Here is a 24,872-nt window from a genome sequence, read left to right as displayed (position 1 = left end):
TGCTATCCGAGTCAGAAAAACAGCTCCAATAGTCTAGTCAGCAAGTCTCATGGCCAGAGTGAACAGATAACAGGTTACAGCGTCAGAGCTAACTGAGAAATTCAATCTTGAGAGATTTTGAGCATTTTGACTATACTGAAATAAGCATGCATCCACGTGTCTGCACATTGTGCTTACTTGCACATAGTTGCATGTGTCTCAAATCAAAGTCAGGAAGTGATATGTGAAATAAAATCCTCTTATTGTTGTTTGTATCCACAATTTGTTCTAGTTTTATTTTGTACCCATTGACTTCTAGGATTCACAAATGTCTTCTTATTTGTGAAATGCCTTTTTTTTTGTGTGTTCGAGAGCACTCCAACCAAGCACAATAAAAAAGTTTTACAATTGAGGGAATATCATATAAGCAAACTTAGATGATGACATGTTTTCGGGAAATTATGAAAATAGGATTATTTAGGAAATACTACTGATCCCAATTAAGTATATAGCAACTCTTTGTGCATAATATTGCCTGAGTTAAGCTTCTGAAAGGCTTAACAACTGCTCATTAATGCTTTTTAATGTTCCTCTAAAATATCATTTTAACTTGTTTGATTGGATTTAACACTGCCTCAGTTGCACTACTAAAAGCATCTCTCTAATTCTTATATGTATGTGACATATTTGCACGCAACACATGCCCTTATATGGGTTAGGGGGCGTGGCTTATGCCAATGAGAAACACACCTGCGAAAGAGCAGAGTTGGATGGTTGAGAATGTTTGGTGCTGGCTGATGTGAAGTTGACTTTTAGCCTATTGTCTTGTCAGTGTGTGTGGAGCTGTGTTTTAGAGCTCGAGGCATGTGGTGTGACTCCTCGAGCCCTGGCAGTTAGTTAATAAACACAGGCCTGTCAACAGCTGCTGGTGACGTAATGTGGAACTTCTCCTCACCACGCTCCTTATCCTCCCGCCCCTCCCCGCCTCCCTTACTCCCCCCTCTGTATTTACAAGTCTGCTGGGTGTTGCTGCAGACTACCAGCAGCACAGATAGTGTTTAAAGAGTGTGTGTTTTGTGAGTGGCTTCCCCCCTGCAACACTTCCAGGAGGATTTACGACAGCATGTTTTCAGCTGCCCTCAAAGGAAATTCCACATCATCAGGTTGTCTTCCTGACCAAAACACCTCTGAGAGTCTGGGAACTACAGAGCTGTTGAGTGGAGAGGATCCAACCGGCTCAGAGTAAGTTTGGAATCCTGCTTGTTTGCCTCGTGACATTATAGGAGGCTGAAATGATTCACCTTCCTTTATTGTTAGGGAGAAGTGTGCAAAAGTCAGTGCAGAACAAGACTGGATGTGGCAAGAAGAAGGGCATGTGCTTAAAACAGTTTAAAAGTTGGATTGACAGTTATATTGGCAAGTGACACTTTATCAAGAAAAGCAGCATAATGGCAGTTACCTGCTGAGTAACATAAGTATGGCTTCTTATATGTTAGCTAGCAAACTGAAGCCCTTAATGTACAATGTTTTCAGTGTTTATAACCAGCGTCATATTTTGGCTAAAACAAGTGTCACCACCAATGATTGCCTTAATTGTTTAAAGTGCTGTTTAAAGAGTTTATTTGGTATGTTTTGTCAACCAGCCCAAAGTAAACAAGATATGTCAATTAGCCTCTAGCTAACCCTGGGGGTATTCACTTTAATTGTGCCTTGACAAAATAAAAACTACAAATGAAATGTTTTGTCATTTGCATGGCACTGTTGACTATTTACATACAGGTTGGCAAAAATAAATGTGAGCTGTAGATTTAGGCTGCTTGAAACAAAATGATTTGTATTAAAAAACAAGTGTTAGCTTGCACCCGAAATGAACTAGCTAGCTTATAAGCTAGTTTTATTTATGTTAGCTTATTAGCTGGCTAGCTAGCTGCAGAAAAGCTCAGCAACAACATCAACATTCAAAAGTAGTTGAATCCATTTAAATAAGCTTTCCTGTAACTTCCAACATAAGACTGTCAAAAATGAGCACAAACTAGACTTTTTCACAACAGACATTGTGCCTTGTCATAGCAGTACACAACAGGTGATATTGCTAACGTTAACAATGTTCATTAAGTGTACTACGTATCAAAATGACTGCTGTAAAAAAATCCCAGCCACCTCCAAACTGTTGAATGTTAATTGTGAATGACTGTTAAAATGACCCTCTGCTTGTTTTCAAATGCTCTGAACACTAAACTGTGACAGCTGCTGTTTGCAGATCTTTGCTGTGAGAAACGGCACACAGGAAAACATGCAGAAAGATAAACACACTGTTGTTTCTCAAGCTGTCAGCAGCCTGCTGTTGAAATGTGCGTGTTCACTTATTTAGTGAGCTGCCGCATACCAAAGTAGAAGGGGGGGATAGGGTTGTGTATTTTGATAACAGTCGGAAAATGATTCTGCCCTCTCTTGGCATACTGCATCACCTCTGGGCCTTTGGAGTGTATTTTTCTGTATTTTTCTACCTGTAGCGTTATCACGAGAGAGTTCAGCAGAGAGTCAAAGCACGCTGGCCGAAGCAGTTGAGGGTCCCTCGACAGGAAGCTCAGTTGATTTTTTTCCCAGGATTTACATTACAACATCCTACGCATCTGGTCGGATAAGCACAGGGAATTGCAGGGACTCCCCTCATGAAGAGGATGACGACTTTGTATTCATTGTTTTTTCTTTTTTTCCACTAGACCTCCAACCCCTCCCGCCCTTTTTAAACCCCCACATTAAACTGCCCGCTAAGTAGTGCTGACTAAACATGATTTAAAGCTGCTCAGACAAGTCCTAGCATGCAGAAACGTTATCATTAAAGGGGTCGTGTTCGCAGATAGTTTCCCTTTTTGTCTTGTTTGTCATCGGAAGTCATTTAGGTGTTTGCATAATATAACATAACCAGTTTTCAGTCAAGGCGTGCTGATAAAACGGCGCATCAGTCATGTTTGAAAAGCTTTGTTAAACAAGTAGGCTGAGTCTAATATTGATGAAACTCTTCAAAGAGACTGGATGAGAAAGCCCCATGTAAATGTGTCAAATGTGTCCCTTACAAAAATCTCTTTTGAGAACACTTAAAAAGACAGAACGAGAGCATCTGGTGATGAGGGTGAATAAAAGTTTAAAATAGAAAAACTAGGTATCACATTTCTGGCTGCTTATCGCGAACAAGCCACATGATTTATAAATGCCACACGATCCGCATGTCTCTCAGTTTTGAGAACATGATAAGAAGCTCTATTTCTTCCTCATTTAATATGCAGGATCAAACTTTACTCCTTCAATCAGGTTTTCCCTGTCTGGAGAAGCGTTGTGGTTTCACGCGACTATCAGTAACAGCAATTTGAAGATCCTAAAATGGGGGCTGGTTTCATAGGCTTTTTTATAAACCAATTTTGATCTAACAGATAAGATAAGTAAGATCCATATGCCGGTTTGTTTGCACAGTGCACACATGTGTTATACACCCTCAACAACTGTACTCGTTCTCATTGTGGGAAAGGACATTGGTTGTTTATTCAGCAAAAAAGACCGTCCTTAACTAAAGATATGAGCAAATAATCATGTGTACAGACAAACGTTCATACTTCCACTGATAATCTGGGTTAAATTTCAGGATAATTGACGAGAGAGCATGCTGTTTGATCTTAACAGCAACATCGTAATCACAACACATCACATTACTAATTTTAAAAGGACTGTTAAATTGACCTATTAGCTTTGACAGTAAGCCACTCATTTTCACACCTATGTAATAAATACTTGGTATGAGAATGGGTACACACTGAAAAAATCATTTAGCTTAATGATTGGTTTGCTGACAGTACAAAAACAAAACCTGTGTCAAATATGGCTTATTGTTGGAGGCTCTCAGACACAATAATTCCATGTTAGTGCGTGCCAGGCTACATTTGGTCGTGCCAACTGTACGGGACACATGCAGAGGCAGGATCAGACAGGCCGGCCAGCAGAGGGACTCAAAACATCCGATCAGCATAAACCATCTGTGCTGCTAGAATACAGATGGACCTCCCTCTCCGCACGTTAAACCCCACATCAGACACTTGCATGCTTCAATTTCCTCCTCAATGATCGGAAAGTAATAGCTACCCCAACGTCCCCTCCCACTTCCCCCCAAAGTGTAGCGGGGCGAATTAAAGGTATAATCTTCCCGGTCATTCATTCTTCTCCCCGGACATGGCAATCTGGATGAATCATTCAGAAGAAAAATAAAGAGAGAACTGGGCTCTGTACCATGGGGGAGTCTCTGCGCTGACCCCGTTTCAGTCCTCCCATTTATTCAAGGCAGACACGGCATGGAGACAAAATGAATTGTTACCCGGGGAAAAGGGAGTGCACCAATCAATGTCCGATCCCATCCATTTTCAGGCCCTGCCACTTCCTGGCATTGCTCTTTTCTTGGGGCGGTGTGGTATTGATCATGGAGGTCGGAGTCACTGTTTGGGCAAGACGTTTTTCTTCCTGAGCCCAAGTTTATAATAGATGTGTGCGTCAATTGAAAAGTCAAGCAAAATGCATGAATGGAATCCCCTTCTCTTAAGAGTTTGGCTCTCCCTCCTTCATTCTTCCCGCCCACTTGGCCATTTCAATATTTGTTTACATTTATTTGTCCGCCATTTATTGTATAACCCTCCTTGACTCAATTGCATCACAATGAAAAAAAAAGCACTTTCTTTTATTGCAAATTCCGCTGCACTTATTCTTCAATGAAAGGTTCTTTTTCATGAGAACAGGGGACAAAGTTCAAGGCACAAACTTCTCCCACTTGATATCTGTGTTTGGACTTAACATGACAAAGATGTCTTACTTGTGGCGACTCTTTGCACAGTGTGAAATGAGAATATGCGTGGGTGAATGCCTGACTGTATTAGGTACAAAGGGCAGTATTGTCACTAGTGGCAGAGTGTGGTCTCTGTAACACTGCGAAAGCAAAAGCCAAACGGGTGGAGCAACAGTGTTTCTTCAGCAGACCTTTTACTGTAGGGAAAGGATTAGTGCGGCTACCAGTTAAGATGACAGTGCCAGTAAAAGGCTGCTGATTGCAATAAATGCACAGCTGCCTAATTCTTCTAAGCCGTACAAAGGAACAGTATCAATTCTGAGCCATGACAATCCATATTCATGGACAATCTGGGCTTATTATCACCGTTTATCCAGGTTTTCTGTACAGCCATCTCTGAATGGGTTTAAGTGTTATCATTAAGCTGGTATCCCCCTCACATTATCCCTGTTATAGTTTGGTAGCTGTCTAGGACTGTGTGACCTCAGCTCGGTCCTCGCTTGTTTCCTGGAGCAGATGTTAAAAAAGGGAGCCCCCCCCCACCTCAAACACCTCCCCATGGTGGTTGCGCGCACACACACACACACACACACACACACACACACACACACACACAAACTGTTCCACCGCGCCTCCTCCCTTTTTACGCTGGCATCTAATTAGGCCTACAGCACAAAGACTCCCAGATGTCAGCGTCCTCCTGGCCTCTTTGATTATATCCTCCCCCCCCCCCCCCCACTGGCTGGTCGGCCGACTGGCTGGACGGCCGGCTGGGGGCCGTGTGGACTATAGGCGTTGACGCGTGTCACTCCGCGTAGGTCAACAGCGCACTGGTTTAACATAACAGTAATTGCTTTTGGTGTAAATCACAAGGATTTTAGAGCGAGGGAGGACAGTCCTGAAGGGGTTTCAGTTGTGGAGAGAGGCCCTTGGATTGTCATAAAAGTAGGCATTTAAATGTGCCCTGTTCATATGATATGCAGCTTTATGTAAATACATGAAAAAAGCACAGGAATAGTGTCCTCACCAAACCAGTACTTGGTAAACCAGTATGTCATTGCATATTTAAAATGGCATTTGTCATGTCCAACGGTCACTAAGTGTTTCATTTCCGTTTGAAACCAAGCAACCAGGAAACGTCACAGTCAACACATTTATCGGGTGAGGAAAATTGACCACGGCGCTGCTTTTTACAGACATCAGCCCATGACAGCAAATCAGACTCCCATGCTTTATATGAACACTGGTTCTGCCAAGTAAAATCCTATTGGATGAGATGTTGATTACCAGTTATGTTAAACATATTGGATATATACTGTAGGACATATCCAAATGAACCTCACTTTTAAACTGAGAGAAAGTACTGTGACCAATCACCATGGTAGTTTTAGTCATTTGTCTGAGCTATTTACATTTACTGAGGATTCTTTAAAACAAATTGCTATCTTTACTAGCAATTTAAGGGCAGCTGACAGCACAAAGACAAAGCATCATTTGGCTATCAAAGGCTGAAGTTTGCTTTTCTTGCCTGCTTTATCTGAATACCCCTGATATTTAGCTTTTAATGTGTTTGCTTAATCTTTATCACTTCCACTACCTCAATCCACACATGTTCTTTACCCCAAGGAAAATGGTGTCTGTGTTTTCTACGTCGGGTCTGGCCAATCAAGGACATTGCTATAATCCATTTTAATCATTTACTCTCAATTTCCTATAACCCCCCTATCTCTGCATCCAAGGGAAGCCATGGGCTTTACTTCCTCTACTAATCTCCAGCGGAAAGGGACCAAACTGAAATGCAATCTAAACATAGACCAGAGTATTTCATCAGATGTAATACACTTGCACAATTAGCCATTGCATTGCCAGGCTTAGCGACAGGCAGGAGTCTGATGTTTCTGTGTCATTAAAGACATTTCACATCCTGTTCACTGATTAAGCAACTTTCTTATTCACGACATAACCCCAGGGTGTTCAGAAATGGGCCAGATGGAGACTGTGTCATGTTGGGAAACATAACACCTCTTCTGAATGGATACGTAGTGGCTGATCCTGCATGCAGTATGATGTTTTGTGGATTCACGTCGATACGTTTAGACTTACCAAATTGGCAGTGGATGGAACGTGTCATGTGGATGTGTGGGGATGTTTGACAAGTGCAGTCACGCTGCTGAAGCTTCAGACAGGGTGTAACAGATACTGCCTGCAGCAGATGCAAAGGCACTTTGGGACGCTGTTTGGTTGTATAAGTAGGTTTGTGAGGCAAGTTAAAACATCTGACCTACAAAAAAAAGAAAAAGGGATGAATACAATTTAGCCTCATTCTGAGTCTAGCCAATAGTGACACTTAGCAGGCGTGAGATATCGCACCAGTGGATCTTATGCTGAGGGTGTCATGAGCTGTTTTTGGTAGCTTTGGTGTGGCTTGAAATAGCATATTTATTTGGACCCACAATGTTTTATTATGACAATGACTTAGTTATAAAAATAACTCATGCAGAGGTTCAACTTTCATCTTTAACGAGTGGTTTCTGTGTTTGAAACCTTTTTAAATGCACATGGTTAAGCAGGCATTTGATTTCTTAAAGCGATACTAGTTTCTATAATTAGAGCAAGAGATGAGAAAATCCTGATTTCCCCAGCTAGATATCTCCTGAAGAAAGGTTAATTGGCCATGTATAAATGAAACCAGGTTTAAATGGTGACCTGGGTATTTAAGGGGAATTTGTATCTGAGGACAGAATTGACTCCATGCATACCTCCAAATTTGTCACGTCTCTGACCCTGAAGTGTCCATCAACCGACCTTTGACCCTGTGCTCCCCAATGAGGAAATGGTGTGCTTACTCCGTGCACCACCACAGTGTCTCTAAAACTCTTTTGTAAAGGAGTAGTATGCGTGAAGTGAAGAGTTTATCTTCCGCTGTGGCCTCAGTCAGACCAGGTCGGACTGGTTCCCAGCACTGTTTGGAGAGGCCTAGGAAAACAAAAGGGGACGGGTTGGAGGGTGGGATGCCTGGGTGACGCCGAGAGCAAGCAGCGGGATTTATCTCTGTGGATTACATTTCAAGAGAAAGCATTGTAATGGAAATAAATGGGAGGGAAAGGATTTAAAGGTTTCCTATCATGAAAAATTCACTTTTTAATGTATTTTATACATTAATATGTGTCCCCGGTGAGTAAGGGAACCCACAAAGTGTCAGAAATCAAAACCCTCTCTCTTTTCCTTTGTACCCAAATGTCTAAAAACAGGGGAACAACGGAGCTGATCCAGATTTGCTGCGGATATGACGTAATATTGGAAATGTGGGCTGGCTTTACGCCCACGGCCCAATCAGAAACGTTGCTATCAGAAACGTTGCTATCAGAAACAATGCGTGATGTGTTTTGGACGTAATATGGTCTTTGTTTACATTAGCAAGCATCGCTAACACTCCGAGCTAACCGGTACTTGAGAGAATATGTGTAAAAAAGCAGAATATTAAAAGGAACTCACCTTGTGGTAAACCCGCAAGAGAAAAAGCATTTGAGCTCCATACTGTTTCAGAAATAATCCTTAATGTGGTTTTGAACATGATATGGCGTTTAATCACGGCAGACCCAGAATCAGCCCTTCTCTAACAGGGCTGAAATGGAGGGATATGAGGGATGTCTAAAATGCATGATCTTTTTGGTATTTTGAGCAAAAACACATCATAGACATGTTTTTTTATATATCTTAGACTCATAATATATGCCTAAAAATAGCATGATAGGAGATCTTTAAATTGATGGCAGGAGAAGACTGTCACTGCCACTGCTACTTGGCTTGGACTCTGATCTCCTTTTTAAAAGGTGAAAGCCCTCTGCTAACAGCGGAAACGTGACCTACCGGACATGAGGTGTTCCTTGTTGACTTTCTCCCTCTCTCCCTCTCTCCTCCCCTTTTCCCCTCCCTTCAGGGCTTCGCAGGTGTGTGGATCACTGCAGGGCAGAGGGACCATGAACAGACACCTGGAGAGGAGGGAGCAGTTAAAGAGATTGTCTGTTGATAGCAACCTACCGGTAAGTCATTCCCCGACACGCGGACGGTTAGATTGGTCACTTAGTCAGGAAGCAGACATCCCGGAATGTCCTCGTTCTGCCTCGAAAAACCTATTGCTGAGCTATTAATCCACAGAAGGAAATGTTTGGGAGTCTTTAAGTTTTTCTATCAGAATAACATTGTGGTATTTTGTGATCTATTAATAATGTCTGTGTGACCACGCTGTCATTGCTGTGGTTGGTTTGGAATGCAATATATCTTTGTATATTGCAACTTACACTGCCTAAGTATTTACTCCGTGTTTAGATTTGTTCTCATCTTCTGGGAATGAAAAGGGCTTCACTTCCTGTGTTCAAGTAAATCTGTCCCAGGAAACATCCACTCAGGTTGAGTGTTTAGAGGAGAAAGATAATATAATCAGAGTGAAGATGAATTACTTTTGTATCCTATCAATGAGACAAGTAAATGGACATTTATAAAAATACCACAGACAACATGAGCTTCAACCATTAGGATTACAATGAAATTGCACACACACACACACACACACACACACACACACACACACACACACACACACACACACACACACACACACACACACACACACACACACACACACACACACACACACACACACACACACACACACACACACACACACACACACACACGTGTCAAGCAACCCAGAGAATAAACAGCCTCCCACGAGTGTTTGGGAAACGCACCGTGGCTGCCGGTGATTGACAGCCTTATCTTTATGCCGGGGCGAATCACAGGAGTGGAAACTTGTTTTGGCCCCGGGTTAACTGAAGGTGAATCTGCTTCCAAGTAGCCTCTTTGGAATGTCAAGTGCAGTCCTATAGTCGCTCCTGTGTTGTGTCTACATGGCAGTGAAGAAGCTGGATTTCTCCCCTCAGTGCATACAGTCACTGTGCAGGAAATAATAAATCAGTCTTAAAATAGCATGTTTGGTATAGGAAATGCTCAAGACACATTTGTTGCAGATTAAATGGCAACTGTTGAAGAATATAATCTCTCAGCGTGGCTAATTAGAAGGCTGGTTTGCTTTTTAAAGGAAAAACAATACTCCTCGTACAAGACCATGCAATTATGAGCTGCATTTCCATGTTGTTTATGGGGCAGTTTGTTGCATAGGTCACCGACTGTGAGGCTTTAATGAAGCTGAAAGATGTCAACATACTTTATTGACTTGACCTGACTTTATGACCTTTCCTAACCCACTGCTGACACGCAGAGAGCCACAGTGATGAAAGGAAAAACCCTGGTGTTCCTCTTATCTTTTTATACACCACGAAACTAAAGCTTGAATACCCATCCCCACACAATCCAAAGAACATTACAACTGTATCTGCTTTGATTTGGACACAAACCCCCAAACTGCCAATCATTTCTTACTTGGTGAGACAAGACACTTATTTATAATTCATCCACAGTGGTTTGTAAATGAGTAACTTAAAGTGACACAGAGGACGATTATTATTGTTTTGTACCGTTTCTTATCCAACAACAGTGATTCATAAAGGCTTTTCCGAGCGCTATCACTGTCATTAATAGTTATTGGTTGATATGAGCTTTACTGGGCCTTTAATAACTTTAATTGAACATGCAGCGACCTGATTTACTGTGAGGGGAATTAAAGTAGGTCATATTAGTGATATGGGTTTATGATTCAACATGCTCTGTCCACTCGACTGTCCATGCATGCATTATTCCCTTTTTTCCTTCCTCTTCTCTTGAACGCTCATTCTCATGTTTCTGCTTTTATAACTCGTGTTATTCGTTTCCCGTCTTTTTGTACATTATCCTTTGCCTCTTTCCGAACCACCCTTTCCTCCTCCAATGACTTATTCTCACTCGGGGCAGCAGGAGCATAAGGGTGCTGGGTTGTTTTAATAGTGGGACATGAGGAAGCCCGCAGCATTTTGGGAAAGGTCCAGCATGGATCTGGTGGCAGTGTGCAGATTGGATTCCATGGCATGGGCAACCATGACAAGTGAAGGCTGCTTTTGATTGGTGTTGCCAATACAAAGTTGAAGTCCTCTGGTTAATTGATGCTGTGTTCGTAAAGGCAAGAATATCCCTTCCATGTTGGATAGTTGAGTTTTATTTCATCAAAAGAAGCTTTAAATCATGCTGAATCAATGAGATTATTATTTTTATTATTGAAACCATTGTGGCTGTGATTTATTTATTGTGAATTCTTAAAGACATGCAAATGTGTGTTTGCTGGTTTTTGTCCATGCTATAATTTGTTTGTCAATGAGCCTTTGTACAGCAACAATTCACTAATGTCGTGTTGGCGCCATTAGTATGAGGCCACTGAGTTTGTCTCTAAACTCAAACCTGGCTCTTTATCCATCCACTGCTGATGGGGGCAGGGGGGGGACATGATGTCTCTGGCCTTTGTGGCTCTGCTGGCCCTGGCACAGATAAACCTACTAAGTCCTGTAAACACTCCTTTTCCTGGGAGGATATGAGCCTTCGATACATTTATTTTTTCAGGCATCTGAGAAAACACAAGAGGCCGTCTCTGACATTCCGTCAGACGACAGGCATGTTCTGCTTTTCCCCTTGCGTCACCTGTGAACCAGTTTTTGGCTCATTTTCTGAATTGACTTTTAAAACAGGCGTCTGCTAACAATGCATTTGACATAACATGGTGTAAGATCTCCACTGAGGACCCTCTGTGATCGAGCATTTTGACCCAGGTCAGAGTGCTGCTCTCAATTTGTGTCAGTGTTGCGGTATATTACTCCATATAACGGTTGGCCTTCTTTTTCCATGATGAACAAGAAGGATGTTCCACCAGGGAAGCCCTTGACAGATTCTCACTTCACACTAGCACTCAAAAGTCGAGACAAAAGACCATATGTCAGCTAAGGACCAGGTGAAATATTTATGTCTGCTCTTCTTTGGATGGATTACATAGCCTAGCTCCATACGAAGCTTCTATCAATCGTCTTTGGGTAATTTGGTGAACACAGGGTTTGTATGTCAGTCAGGACCGCCACCTCACACATGCATAATGCATTGAGCCGGCATATGTTTCCTCAATGTATGCAGGCAAGGTTAGAGGGAAGTTTTTGGTACAAAGCTGCTCAAAAAGCTCCAGGCTTCATTCAAAAGAATAGAATTGATGTCGTTGTGTAAATGTCTTGTATTTGCTGCGAGTGTGGCCTTTGCACTTAGGTGAAGTGGACCCTTAGTCAGCATTATCGGCGTTGTATTGATGTGTTTTACGGGCTCTTGTAGCAGCATGGGTTAGCATCAGGTGACACATTTTTAGCTCAGCATTGGCCCATTGTAGCAGCAGATGCAGTAACTGGGGCACCATTACATAACATCTGTGTTGCTGGGCTGATTCTGAGCCTATTTATTTTTATCATTTGATGCCCGCCTGCGGATGAGAGTCTTCGTCATGCAGGGACGCGCACGGTGAGCCCGATGGCCGCCGACGGTCTGTGAGCTGTTGCTAGCTGCTGCCAGCCAGCTTTAACTAGGTCATGGCAGAAGCTCTGTCAGAGGTCCATCCTATAGAAGAGGCCATCATTGGGGTTTAGTTCAAACAATCATTGGAGGACATTTACAAGCATGTTTTATCCAAAACTCAAATCCTCATGATTGAGAAAGGAGTATAAACTGTCAGGTAAAGGAGTCAGAAGCGTTCTCTTATTCGAGTAAGGGATTACATGTAACGGGTTACGTAATCAGGATACAAAAGAAAAGTAGCTAATCAGGTTGCTGTTACATTTTTTAAAAACAAAAAAAAACTGGGATTACTTGCAAGATTACAATGTATCAATAAAGATCAGTTTATTATAGGTAGACGCATACTGCCTGCATTTTCTTTTTGGTTTTCATTTACACTTATTCTTTTTTTTTTTTTAATGCAGTGGATGGACACCTGATTTAATAAAACAAAAATACAGTAGCTTTTAATTCATATATTGAACTAAAACACTTTTCGTTAACTCTACCATTCTGTAGGTCTAGCCAAAATGTAAGAGGAATTCTTTTTTTATCCTAAATATCTTCTTTTCTGAGGTCACATGGTTCTGTTGTCTTACATAAGGCAAGTAAAAACATCTAATAACACATTTATTTGATTTGAATATGAGGTAATCCTGAGAAATGGAAAGTATTCAGATTACATATATTGTGATACTCAGATTAGGTTACTGATCTAACTAGTAATTGTAACAAATTACATTTTTAAAGTTTCCCTCCGACCCTGGTTATTTTACAGAAAAATAAACATTAACAGCAACCAGAGTTTGTGCTTTAACGAGTAGGAATGTGAAGAAAAGAATGTACACAGCACTTTAAACTAAGCCCATTTTCACACCTAAACACACCTGGCCTTACTGTCAGGTCGTGTTTTTGGAAAGTTTGGCAATGTACGAACGTCCTCGATCCAAACTGAGATGAAAGACATTTGGAACCCGGCTAAACGGCACGTCTGAAGAGGTGTGTAATCACCTTAAGGCATTTGAACAACATTGGGGCTTGGTGATTGCTGGTTGGAGTGGATATGATGAGTGTCCTGTCACTCACTCAGACCAAACTGGATGCTCCATCATCGGCAAAATTGCTGCCCTCTTCATCTCTGTCTTTTTGCTTTGTCTGGGTCTGCCTGTAGCAAATTCCTCATTTATCCAACAAAGGAGTCACACGAGATGTGGTGTCTAATGCATTTCCTCAAACTGTGAAGAAATACTCAAGGATGCTGTCAGAGAGTATATCCTTGTTTCTCTTCCACACCCTGCCATCATGTATATATGCAGCAGTGCAATCATGCTCAGAGATAATTGATAACAAAAGGCTAAATTGAAAACACTCTGCAGGGGAGGGTTAATAATCAAGGGGTCCACATTACTGATTAAACGCTTGCTGCATAGTTGTGAGTCGTATTGAATAAACAGCATGTGGTAGTGCTTTCCTGTTTATCTCCAAAGTATTTGGGTTTAGCTAAATCCCCCTGGCTTTTGTCAAGCCTCCTCCTCGTATAAAGTGTTTTACGTGCTGATTTGCTGCCATGCTGTTATATCAGGCTGCAACTTGTTTCACTGGCCCACTGGCAATACAATTGTCCAAGAAGCAAGCTCCACAACAGACAAATTAGTTTGGTTTATGCTACATTTAAGTACAAATGAATTAAATGGTAAGCCAGCATGGAGTCCACTTGGATTCCCCCCCCCCCCCCCCCCTACAGCCCATTACAGCTGGTTGTTACAAAGCAGAATAAAGACGTACAACTTAGCAGGGGAGCAGGCTCTTGGAGCTGGATGGGAAGAAAATCCTTCGCCTAATCTGATTGGCTCCCGCATCGTCAGGCAGACAAATGGTGGGGTTTGATATTATTACCGAGTAGCTCAAACTAATTGAGTGTAATTGTACAGTAGAAATCCACCGGCAATGCCCGCCTTGGCGCGGTCCCCCGTTCTCATGCCATGAGTATTACAGGATGCCAGGCTCAGGGGACGAGTGCCCCCCCCCCCTCATTCGCTGTGGCCGCCTGATTCTTGAGGAACTGCTGTAAAGTGTGGTTCTGAAGCCGAGGCTGATTGGACAATATGGGTGGGAGCTGGTTACATAAAAAGATTTAGGCCCAATTCCAAACCGCCCCCTACACCCTAACCTGGTGCACTACCTGACCGCCTCAAAGCTGTGTGTGTCCGCCATGAAACAAGCGGCTTACAAATAGTTCAGTGCAAACGTTAACCGAGAAACTGCCAAACAAGAGACATTTAATATCGACATACTTATGTTAACAACTTCATGGTTACCTCGTATTGTTTTTAACTGAGGATCGTTTACTCATGTTGAGTCTAGAAAACGGTAAAAGTTTTGTATGTTTACAGGGACTGTTGCAAAAACTAAGCAGCTTATAAACATCAGATTTGATAGCAAAAATATGTTAACAAAAAAGAAATGCCATAAAAGTTATTTGGAGTTTAATTTTTGGTATTTTTAATCCAAGAGATGCTGATTTGAAACCGTTTTTGGCATTTCCTGTTTCTGCCGGAGAGAGTGGAATTCATCCCAAAGCTTTCTGCTATTTTTACACCCTCCACCTGAAAGGAGGGAGCCTCATTAAGCTGCGAGTGTGACTACAGACGGAGGGGGAGTGGGTAGGGTCTGGTTTGGAATTGGGCCTTTGACTCTTCTTTGAGCGGCTAGTTCTCTCCGAGAACTCTCACACTTCATATTGAGTGTTTCTAAATGAAGTTTCTCAGCAGGGGTGTACCAGCCTCCAGCCCAGCTCCCTCACTGTGCAGGTGGCATACCACACATACCTGGGATCAGCGCGTGGGTAGCCACGGGGCCGCAGGGTGTGGGAACCCAGCAAACTCTGGGACACTCACTGACTCAGAGGAGAGAAGAAGTGGCGCTTTTCCTCCTCGTCTCATGGGAACCGTCTCCTCCTTCATGCGATTACAGCGTCTGCTTTTCCCTAGACTCCGCTCTAAACCGAACGGCTTCCCCCATATCCAACCACACGCTAAGACTAAGCAGCCTCCCTTCCCTTGTAAAATTGCTTTAATAATTGTTGAGGCTGTTTTGATATGAGCCACTCGTCTATTTTTCCAACCTCCAAGTAATGAGATTTGGCAGTCCCCTGCTAAAACCGAGGCTGTGTTTTATTAGGGCAATTATATAATATTTTATGGATCTCGGCATCACGCAGTTAAAAAAAAGAGGCATTTGAACAACATGATGTCAGAAAAAGTTGTTGAGTGTAGTAATGTTCAGGTGAGTAAAGCAAAGGATTATCACATTTAGCTCCGGGTGATATCGAGCCAAGCATTGCAGCTGACCTGCTTTTTCTCAGCTTAGCATGTGAACCATCTTCTCTGCTTGCCAATGACATACTGATGTGTGCTAATGTGCACAGAGTTCTCTGACCCATGTCAAAAGTTGCCTGTACGTCGCATGCCTTAGTAATAGTGATGCATAAATTGCACATTTGGCTGCTGAACATAGGTTGAGGTTCACTGTTAGTGACTAACTTCTCTTTTAGTCAAAGACACTTTAATAGTCCGTTGGAGAATCACACAGAAAGCTTTTGGGTCTGTTCCAAAGTGAGTGAGGAGGGTTTCCCTTTGAAGTGAGAAGGACTCTGTGTTTCTGCTTTATGTGTGTCCTCTCTCGCTCCGAGCTTTGTGCCGGGCTTTGTAATTGGACGTCCATTTCCCCCTGCCAATGAGACCGTCCTTTGTGCCCTTTTGAGTTCGGGGGCGATTCTTCCGTTACTTCGTGCGGTCAGGGTCACATGCGTCGTTCGGCAAACATTAGCGCTTTGCACCAATCTCTATTCACCCTGTGGTTACCCCTCAGAAGAGCCCAATGTCAGAAGAGAGTCCTCTTATCTGCCAGTGTTATCACCTCACAGCATCAAACACTTATGTCCTCACATTCACTCAAGTGGAAATGTATCAAGATAAGAGAGTCACACATTAAAGGAGTGAAGTTCAGCTGAATTAGGAGATAAAACATGACCTGGTTATATATCAAAAGCTTTGATTATATACTGACCAGATCACGCTAGAAAGTGTGTTCGGATGTCCTCACTTGCCCCGAGGTAGTTACAACGGAAACCTTGAAACAACAACAGTGTGTTTCCCCAGTTAATGACAAAGCTAAGCTAGCAAGTGTGTAAAAACAAGCCATCTCTCCCACTGAAGGTGTAAAAACACCAGCGTTTCGGGTTCACTGCGTTGAAATAGAGGCCTGTCTCAGTTGAGAAACTTGAAACCAAAACACAGGAGCTCATCCCAGGGTGTTAACCCCATCCACCTGGTGTGGAAGCTCCATCTCCAGGGACGTTTGTTTATCAGATGAGGCGCCATCACTGGATCCAACGTTGGCAACGCAGGTTTGGGTTTGAAGGCAAAACTGTCCGCTAACAGGATTGGACGTGCAGATTAAGACCCCAGTGAAAAGGAGGAGGCAGATAGAAAAGGAGGGGATGCGTCTGTCAGCGGCTCAGGGATGCACACCACCTCACCTGGCAGCTGTGCGGGGGGGCCTCCTGGCAGACTGGGGGTGGGCGTGAGAGGCAGAAGGTGGTGCGGTGGTGGTGTCCTGTCTGTTCTTCGGCACAGTGGACACCCTGTGATCACATCCTCCTCATCAGGCTCCCAGCCAAACCCTCAGCTGGGATCTGAGAGAGCTCTTTCTTGCTCGCTTTCTAAAACCAGAGTTACAAATGTGGGGGGGGGACCAGGGTTTTCATATACTGTTTTTTAAAGGCAAAATGATCTTTTTGATGTCTTTTATACATTAATATGTGATTCCACACTGGTGTGTCAGGGAACTCACAAAGTGTCAGAAAACAAAACCCTCTCTTTTCCTCCGTACCCCAATGTCTAAAAACGGGGGTACAACGTAGCTGATCCAGATTTGCTGCCGATATGACGTAATATCAGAAATGTGGGCTGGCTGTACGCCCACGGCTCTATCAGAAACGTTGCTATCAGAAACAATGCCTGACGTGTTTTGGACGTAATATGGTCTTTGTTTACATTAGCATCGCTAACACTCAGAGATAACCTGTACTGGAGAGAGTATGTGTAAAAAAGCAGGAAATAAAAAGAAGAACTCACCTTGTAGTAAACCCGCAAGACAAAAGCATTTGAGCTCCATATTGTTTCAGAAATAATCCTTGATATGGTTTGGAACATGATAAGGCATTTAATCACGGCAGCATTTAGCTGAGTATCTGGGTAGAATTCTCCTGTAGCTTTTTTTTAAAGCTACAGACCCAGAATCAGCCCTTCTCTAACAGGGCTGAAATAGAGGGATATGAGGGATGTCTAAAATACATTAACTGTTTGGTATTTTGAGACATAGACATTTTTTAAATATATTTTTATATACCTGAGACCCATCATATATGCCTACAAATAACAGCCCTTTTAAAGTTGAGAAAAAAAATCTGAATGTTGCGTTTTCAGGCCCAAACAATGGATCACATTACTAGTTTTATGTGAAAGGGTTTGCTTGTGCAAACCCACAGAGAATTATCACCCCATTTTGCAGTTTCCCCTCAGCCTCTTCTACGGACTCTGTGTTGGTTGGTGGTCTCGGAAGTCCCACAACGATCCCACAATCTCTCACAAAATATTTACACGTTTCCACATTAGCTCCAACCACTGAGTAAATACATACAGCAACCACTTTGAAACGTACATTTGATATATGGCTCCACATAAGTGCTCAAGGCCCCTCCTGTTTGTTTTGAATGGGGGTTGATTGAGTGTGTTTGTATGCAGATGCGTGCTTACATTCACAAGATATGCAATTGACCTTGTGCCTATATGAGTCCTCAAATAGGGTTATTACCACACGTGTCCATGCCCGAGGACACTGACTCTTTCCGGGGTCATTGAGACTGGCTTTGCTTGTGTGGTGGGTTTTCTACCAGGTGTTCACATAGAGGAGTGGTGCTTCCTCGCACCTGGTGACCTCTTTGTTTTTAAAGTGTGAGAGGTTAAACTCAAATGGTTGGGGGTTGGGGGGGGGGGGGGGGGGGTTGAACCTGTTTTTATTTTTGCTCAGCACATTCCTGCAGACATTGACGCAACTGCTTTGGAATTTCAGCTCCTTGTAATTTGCAAATAGTTGCATTTAACTTGACAAATTATCTAAATTATTTGTGTAGTTTTACGGCCATTCCAAACCACAACGATTGCCCTTCATTTTTGACATTATATTATTCTATCATTATTCTTATTGAGGCTTTGACAAATGCACCATTTTATCTGATAAGGATGCAAAATAGTCAGTCATCTAATCTAGATGAAATGTTCTGGCCATCCAAGACCACAATCATTATACAGGTATTAGTGTCATGATGCCTTCTCCCTGACAAATGAAGCATCCATAAATCACCAAAGGATGCATTATTAAAATCTCAGTCTTTCTTTATGTTTGCTCATTTAAGTGATAGAATGTTCATTATGTCTTGTGCATATGGGTTGACTGCCATTTATATGATAGTTTAAACTGGTTTGATTTGCGCAAGACTGGTGGGATTAACGTCAATCCAACCCTCCATCGTCTAACTAATAATGAAAGCACGCTTTGCTGGCACAATAGATGTCAAAGGCATCTTTCAATTTAATGACGTCTCATGACTAAGAAGAACCTGCTTTGATGAAAAACAATTAGTCACTTCCAGGAATGCTTACAGGGCAGGGCGTGGATTTTACACCTGCATTATCTCCACTCACACTTTAACGACTGGGAAGCGACTGCGTGTGATTTCATAAATTCCTCAACGTGGCTTGCCCAGGCACCTGCTGACTGATAAGTTAGTAATCTCTTGTTTGAGCGGGAGCACCACCTGTCACTCAACTCCCATCAATCACAGGGACAGCCACGGGCTCCTTTCTCTGATGGGGGGAAAACACAGTTTATGTAGGTCAGCGGAAGCAGAATATTCATACTGATGGTTTGCAAGATGTAGATGAATGCGATCTGGAAAATGACTGCATCTTTATACTGATTGAGATCATAGTTTATGAGCATTTGCCTGCAGGTAAAAAGGTGATTTTGGTCCAATCAGAGTTGCATTCATTTCCTGGATAAAACCTTGTTCAGCCCTCCCACCTTCATCCCCAAATTGACCCACTTGACAAGTCTATTGACCAGTACAAGGTAGTTGGACCAAGAACCCCCCCCCCCCCCCCTCTCTTTTCTTGTCAGAGCTCCAGAGTCACACGGCATTTTAGATGTCAAACTGAGGCTCTGCGCTCACATTGAGACAGGAAAAAATACTCCTTAGGCAAATGTCAAGGAACCCTTTCATTGGCTGTTTGATACTCCCGTCGCTCAGCCTGTCAGCTGCACACCCACACGCACACGCACACACACACACGCGCGCACATGCACACGCACACACACCCTCACTTTTTGGCTGCCAAGTCTGTCTTTACATTACCATAGATCTCCCCAAGTGGCAGCAACAGTTAGTATTGCTAAAGCGGCCAGTGTTCATCCTGACTGAGTGTGAGTTTTGGACAGAAGTCTGGAGAAGCAGCCGACTTGGAGACTGAATCAGACTCCTTGACATGTGTTAATGTTTTATGCCTTTACACGCGTGCACAAATAGCAGCCAGTCACCGCTTCACACAAACACATGAAAACACACGCTTCTCCTGGGCAGCAAACCACAGTAGGTCCTGCCCAGGTGATTTAATCCGACCTGACTCTGCTGGTTAAATATTGACAAGAGCTGATGTGGCCTTGCTGAGGGAAAGACGAGAATTCAGACGAGGCTTTTTACCCTGCCAAGGCTGCACGATTGCCTTGCTGCATCATCATTCCAACTCACACACACACGCACAAATGCAAACATGCACACAGCGGCAAGCAGCAGCTGAGACTCAGGGCAGAAGTGGAGAACGAAGCGGAAGAAGAAGAAGAGGGGGAAAGGCAAGGCAAGCGAAGCGGACGCGGGATGAGCCAGTTTGTGGACCACGGCATCGTGAGGCTCCGGAACGTTCCCCTGCTGGAGCTGCTGGCGGTGAGTCGGGGTCCATACGTTCCCCAGCCCCCCCCCCCCCCCCCTCCATCCCTTCAAGCCCCTCCATCCGTCTAGGTGGTATCTGGGGCAGGAGGCAGGCTGTCTGGAGCTGAAAAAGTAGGTCTGACTGGGCGGATAATCAGGCTAACATCCTGCCCTCCAGTCCTCCCAAATATAATACCACCTACATCGCGATTGCCCCAGACAGGAATCGCCCAGGGAGAAGGGTGCAGGGCAAAGGGGGGAGGGGGGATAGGGTTGACGAAAGGGAAAGTTCAAATGTATCAGGTCCAAGTTAGTTTTTAGTGTGGGTACTGTATGCAGATTTGCTGGTACTGAAATGTGAGGATTTTCTGTTTTGCGTCTCTTTTTTTAAATGAAATGTCTTGGTTTTTGACAATTTGCTGAACAAAACAAGTGCATTTCAGAGATTAAATTATCAATCGATTCATGAAAAAACGGATGTTGAAGGACTTGAAGTGCAAGTTGGTTTTGAATGTGGGTATGCAGTATTTACTATTCAATTGTTTTGTATATTATGCTGAAACATTGCCAATTTTAAGATTTGTTGGTTGTACCTACTGAACCGTGAGGATTTGCTTTTTGGTGTCTCTTTTTTTTAACTCGCTGTTTTGCGTCCCTCGGATTAAATGTTTTGGTTTTTGACAGTTTCCAGAGACTAAATGATCAATCCATCTATTAAAAAACTGATATTTTTCCCATCTATAGAGACATTTATCATATAGTGGCAGCCATGGCTTTGATTTCGAAACCGTCCCAGTGTGTATTTGTGCATTGTATGGGAACTTCTTGACTGCTGTGCATAGTGTAGCGATCTCACCATGTTCCATATGTAGGTCACCAGCCGACAAGCTGCAACTATCACTAATTACATGCGAGAATCGAGATGGCTTCACATTTTCAGAAACATCTCCAGAAGGTCTGAATCAGGGGACCTGCCTGCCATCTGCACGTATGGTGGAGATGGATTGTGACATTTGACAGTTTTACTAGGTTGCCTAATGAGCAGTATGTATGTGTTAATATGTGTGTGTACACTGGGCGCCACTTGAATGTGTAGCAACAGTCAGATCTAAAAATAGAGGATGGCTTTGACTGCTTTTGTCTTTTTTGGAGCGAGTAAATGCTTATTGGATTGCCAAGAAAAAAGGATTTGTGTTCTTCTGGAGACACAGCAAAAAAAAAAGCAAATGGATTATTTCAGGAGTTATGTATTCTCCATCCTTTATTTTCCCCCTCCACTCTCCAAAATGTCTCCGACCTTCTTTCCTTTCACTTCTAAGTTATTGAGCCAGAGGTGTTTTGTGGAAATCCAGGGGTTCTTAGCCTCTGCCACCGCATGGACGCAATTATGCAGACAAATGTCTCCGCCGAGCTCTGAGGCTCCATATATCCTTTATCTAATTACATTAACAGGAGCTGGATAGTGACTAATGGCTCGTGGAGGAGAGGGCGGGGAGGGGGAGGCGGGGGGGGGGACACACACAACGAGAAGCTGGAGAGGCCCGGGATGCATGATTGCATTTTTCCATCTTATTTCACTCTCGCTTCTCCTGTGCCCAGATCACTCCCTGAACTCCGTTTTTTAGAAATCTCCCCCCAACAACCCACACACACACACACACACACACACACACACACACACACACACACACATACACATACACATACACATACACATACACACACACACACACACACACACACTTTTTCCAGCATGAAAGACTTATAAGTAGCTACAAATCTTTCTGTCTTTCTTTCTGGCTGTAATGGATTGTTGGCATGGATGCTGGCATTATGGCTGATGTTCTGCACTGCCCATCATATTTGTGTGTCTGTACTCAAGGTACACTCAAACTAAATAACGCTTTGAAAGTGCCCACAAGAGATTCCCTCCCGCTAACATTTCTTTTATTGTGAAATAAATGAAAGCGGTATGTGCACTGAGGCAATGAGTAAAGTCTGTAAAGTCCAGGGCCCTTTCTTCCAAAGTCTTTTTTAGGAGAATACGGGAGTTTTTTTCATGCTCTACCCATTAGCTAAGAGGTGCATAATCCAAAGCATGCCATTTGATTTTAGAGTGATTCAGTTCTTTCAGGGCAACCATTCCCATGCTTTTTAATCAAAGCATAATCAACTTGCAATAACTTGCTTGAGACATTTTTCCACTTTTAAAGTGATGCTATCTCATCGTGGTGTTGAAGGGCGATGTTTTGAACATTTGAAGTCAGCAACAGGACATTAGACGTATCCCAATCCTATCATTCAAGCTGATTCTGATTCCCATTTGGAGTGTGTTCGATTTGAATGTTAATTCTTATTTGGTGTACGCTAGTATGATACTACATCATCTGAGTATATCAATTGAGTAAAGTTAGGGCTCTTATCTTGCCAAATCCCTTCTTTGACTTACTGTCTCTTGGTTGCAGCTCAGCAAACAAACACTGTGGGAACAAAATTGGTATCTAATTGGGCCAATACAGATGGGATAAACAAACAAACTAGCGTGCAACGGTACACCTGGAAGTGATGACGCAAAAACGATGATGATTCATAAGCATCTGAAATGTCAACTGACTGAGTGTCCGTTCTATGGAAAACAAGAGTGATTGACACCCCTTGCTTTCTGTTTATGCTGTTGTGCAACATTTGCAACGCACACAAAGCAAAAGATTCGCTGGAACACATTAGCACTAATGATAGATGGTAGCTTGAAAACATTAAAGCTCTGGAGAAACATTTCTCTCTGTGAAGTTTGATTGGCATCCTAAGTCATACATGATTGATGTTTGCCTCATTTATTCGTACTGAACAAACCCTTTATCCAACCACCCCTCATTATAAAAAGGATTGTTTTTGTTTTTAATTAGTGCAACGTCAGCGATGAATATGGCTTCTGCCTGTCAGTCAGTCCTGCTTTTTTCCAGTAGTGCGTGAATAAGGCAGGTGTCAGTGGTTTCCTGTTTTTCCCTAAGAGGTTTGCAGCGGGACATACAGGAGCTCAGCAGTCTGCTGGCTCACATTACTTTATGCTAATATCCCCCAGCTGCAACCTGCACCACCCTCTGTCTCTCTCACACACACACCACACACACACACACACACACACACACACACACACACACACACACACACACACACACACACACACACACAAGCCCCCGGGACAGTCATGGGAGGGCCGTAAAAAAAGGAAGCCGAGATGATTAATTAACTCTGCCCTCATTTTGATACCGCCTTATTGGCTTTCAACAGCCTGAAAATTCAGCTTCAGAGATGTGCATGGATTATCTTTCCACCAAATACACACACACACGCACACGCACACACTTCCAGAATATTGAGGTCATGTTGTTGCTCATGCTACGGTGAATGTGCAACATTGGTTTCTGGGCAGGTTGTGTGGCTCAGCGGCAGTGTTGGGACAAGTACTCAGAGCCTTTACTTCAGTAAACGTACAAATACTTTGGTCTTATAATACTACATTACAAGTAGAAGTCCTGATTTTGAAATGACACTTTGTAGAAAAGCATCAAAATAACAAAAAGTACTCTTTCTGTGCAATGGCCCATTTCTGAATAATATAAAGTATTAAGTACTTGTTATGCAGAATGGATACAGTTGTTTATTATAGTTATTATTTTATCCTATCTTTATACATGTAAGAGAATTTTAGTGGTTAGTTTATCTATGTGGAACACATTTAGATACTTGAAACACTGTGGAGATTAGTACTACACATCATGTGTTTGTATATGTTCAAAGTAACTGACTGTTTAATTAAATGTAAAAAGTACAATGTTTACCTCTAAACTGTAGCGGATTAGAAGTGTAAAGTAGCTCCAAATGGAAATGGTGAAGTAAAGAACCAATATGTCTCAAAAGTACTTGGTTACTTTCCAACGCTGCTCAGCACAGTGAGGTGTCAGCGTTTGTCAGATGTTGGTTTTTCCGCTAAAGACAAATTAGAAGTTCTTCCAGCTGGCAGATTTATTGGCCTAAGAGTGAATGTAATTTGTTGATGTAAAGTTGTTGGTTTTGATTTAATGACGTATAGGTTAAAACACATATTGCTCCATCCTCATCACTTTCCCAGCACTCACAATAAATCACACATGTTTATGATGGCGCTCTTCCGTAGAAAATGAGATGTCGTAAAAACACTTTTACAATTATTTGAGCAGAGCAGTCTGGGTGGCATCAGTATGTGAGACCTCCTTTACCGGCTGCTAACTCACTACAGCGTCCAAAAACAGGACTTTTGTTGAAGTGCTCAAAATTGATATTATGTCAAATAAATTGCGTTTTTTTTTTACATTACATCAGAATCAGAAACGGGTTTATTACCAGGTAGGTTGACAAGTACGAGGAATTTGACTAGGTGTCGTGGTGCATACATAAAAGTACATTTAAAAAAAAAAACAGATAGCGAACTATTTTAAGAACACTATAATAACATTACAATGAAAA

The 24,872-nt window shown here is 42.7% G+C and overlaps 1 protein-coding gene across 1 annotated transcript in view; it reads left to right on the top strand.

Moving 5' to 3' along the window:
* Positions 1-770: 770 nt before the first annotated feature.
* The window catches only part of LOC307032770 (nck-associated protein 5-like), a 125,533-nt gene continuing 101,431 nt past the window's right edge, over positions 771-24,872 (top strand). The window contains exons 1-2 of the mRNA XM_079671012.1: positions 771-1,221; positions 8,745-8,847. Of these exons, the coding sequence (XP_079527138.1) occupies positions 1,103-1,221; positions 8,745-8,847 (222 nt within the window). The 5' untranslated portion in view covers positions 771-1,102. The remainder of the gene's footprint in view (positions 1,222-8,744; positions 8,848-24,872) is intronic.

Source organism: Notothenia rossii, assembly GCF_949606895.1.
Source record: "Notothenia rossii genome assembly, chromosome: 3".
NCBI classification, from domain to species: Eukaryota; Metazoa; Chordata; class Actinopteri; order Perciformes; family Nototheniidae; genus Notothenia; species Notothenia rossii.
Note: the sequence above shows the minus strand (reverse complement) of the source record. Positions and strands in the feature narration are given on the sequence as shown.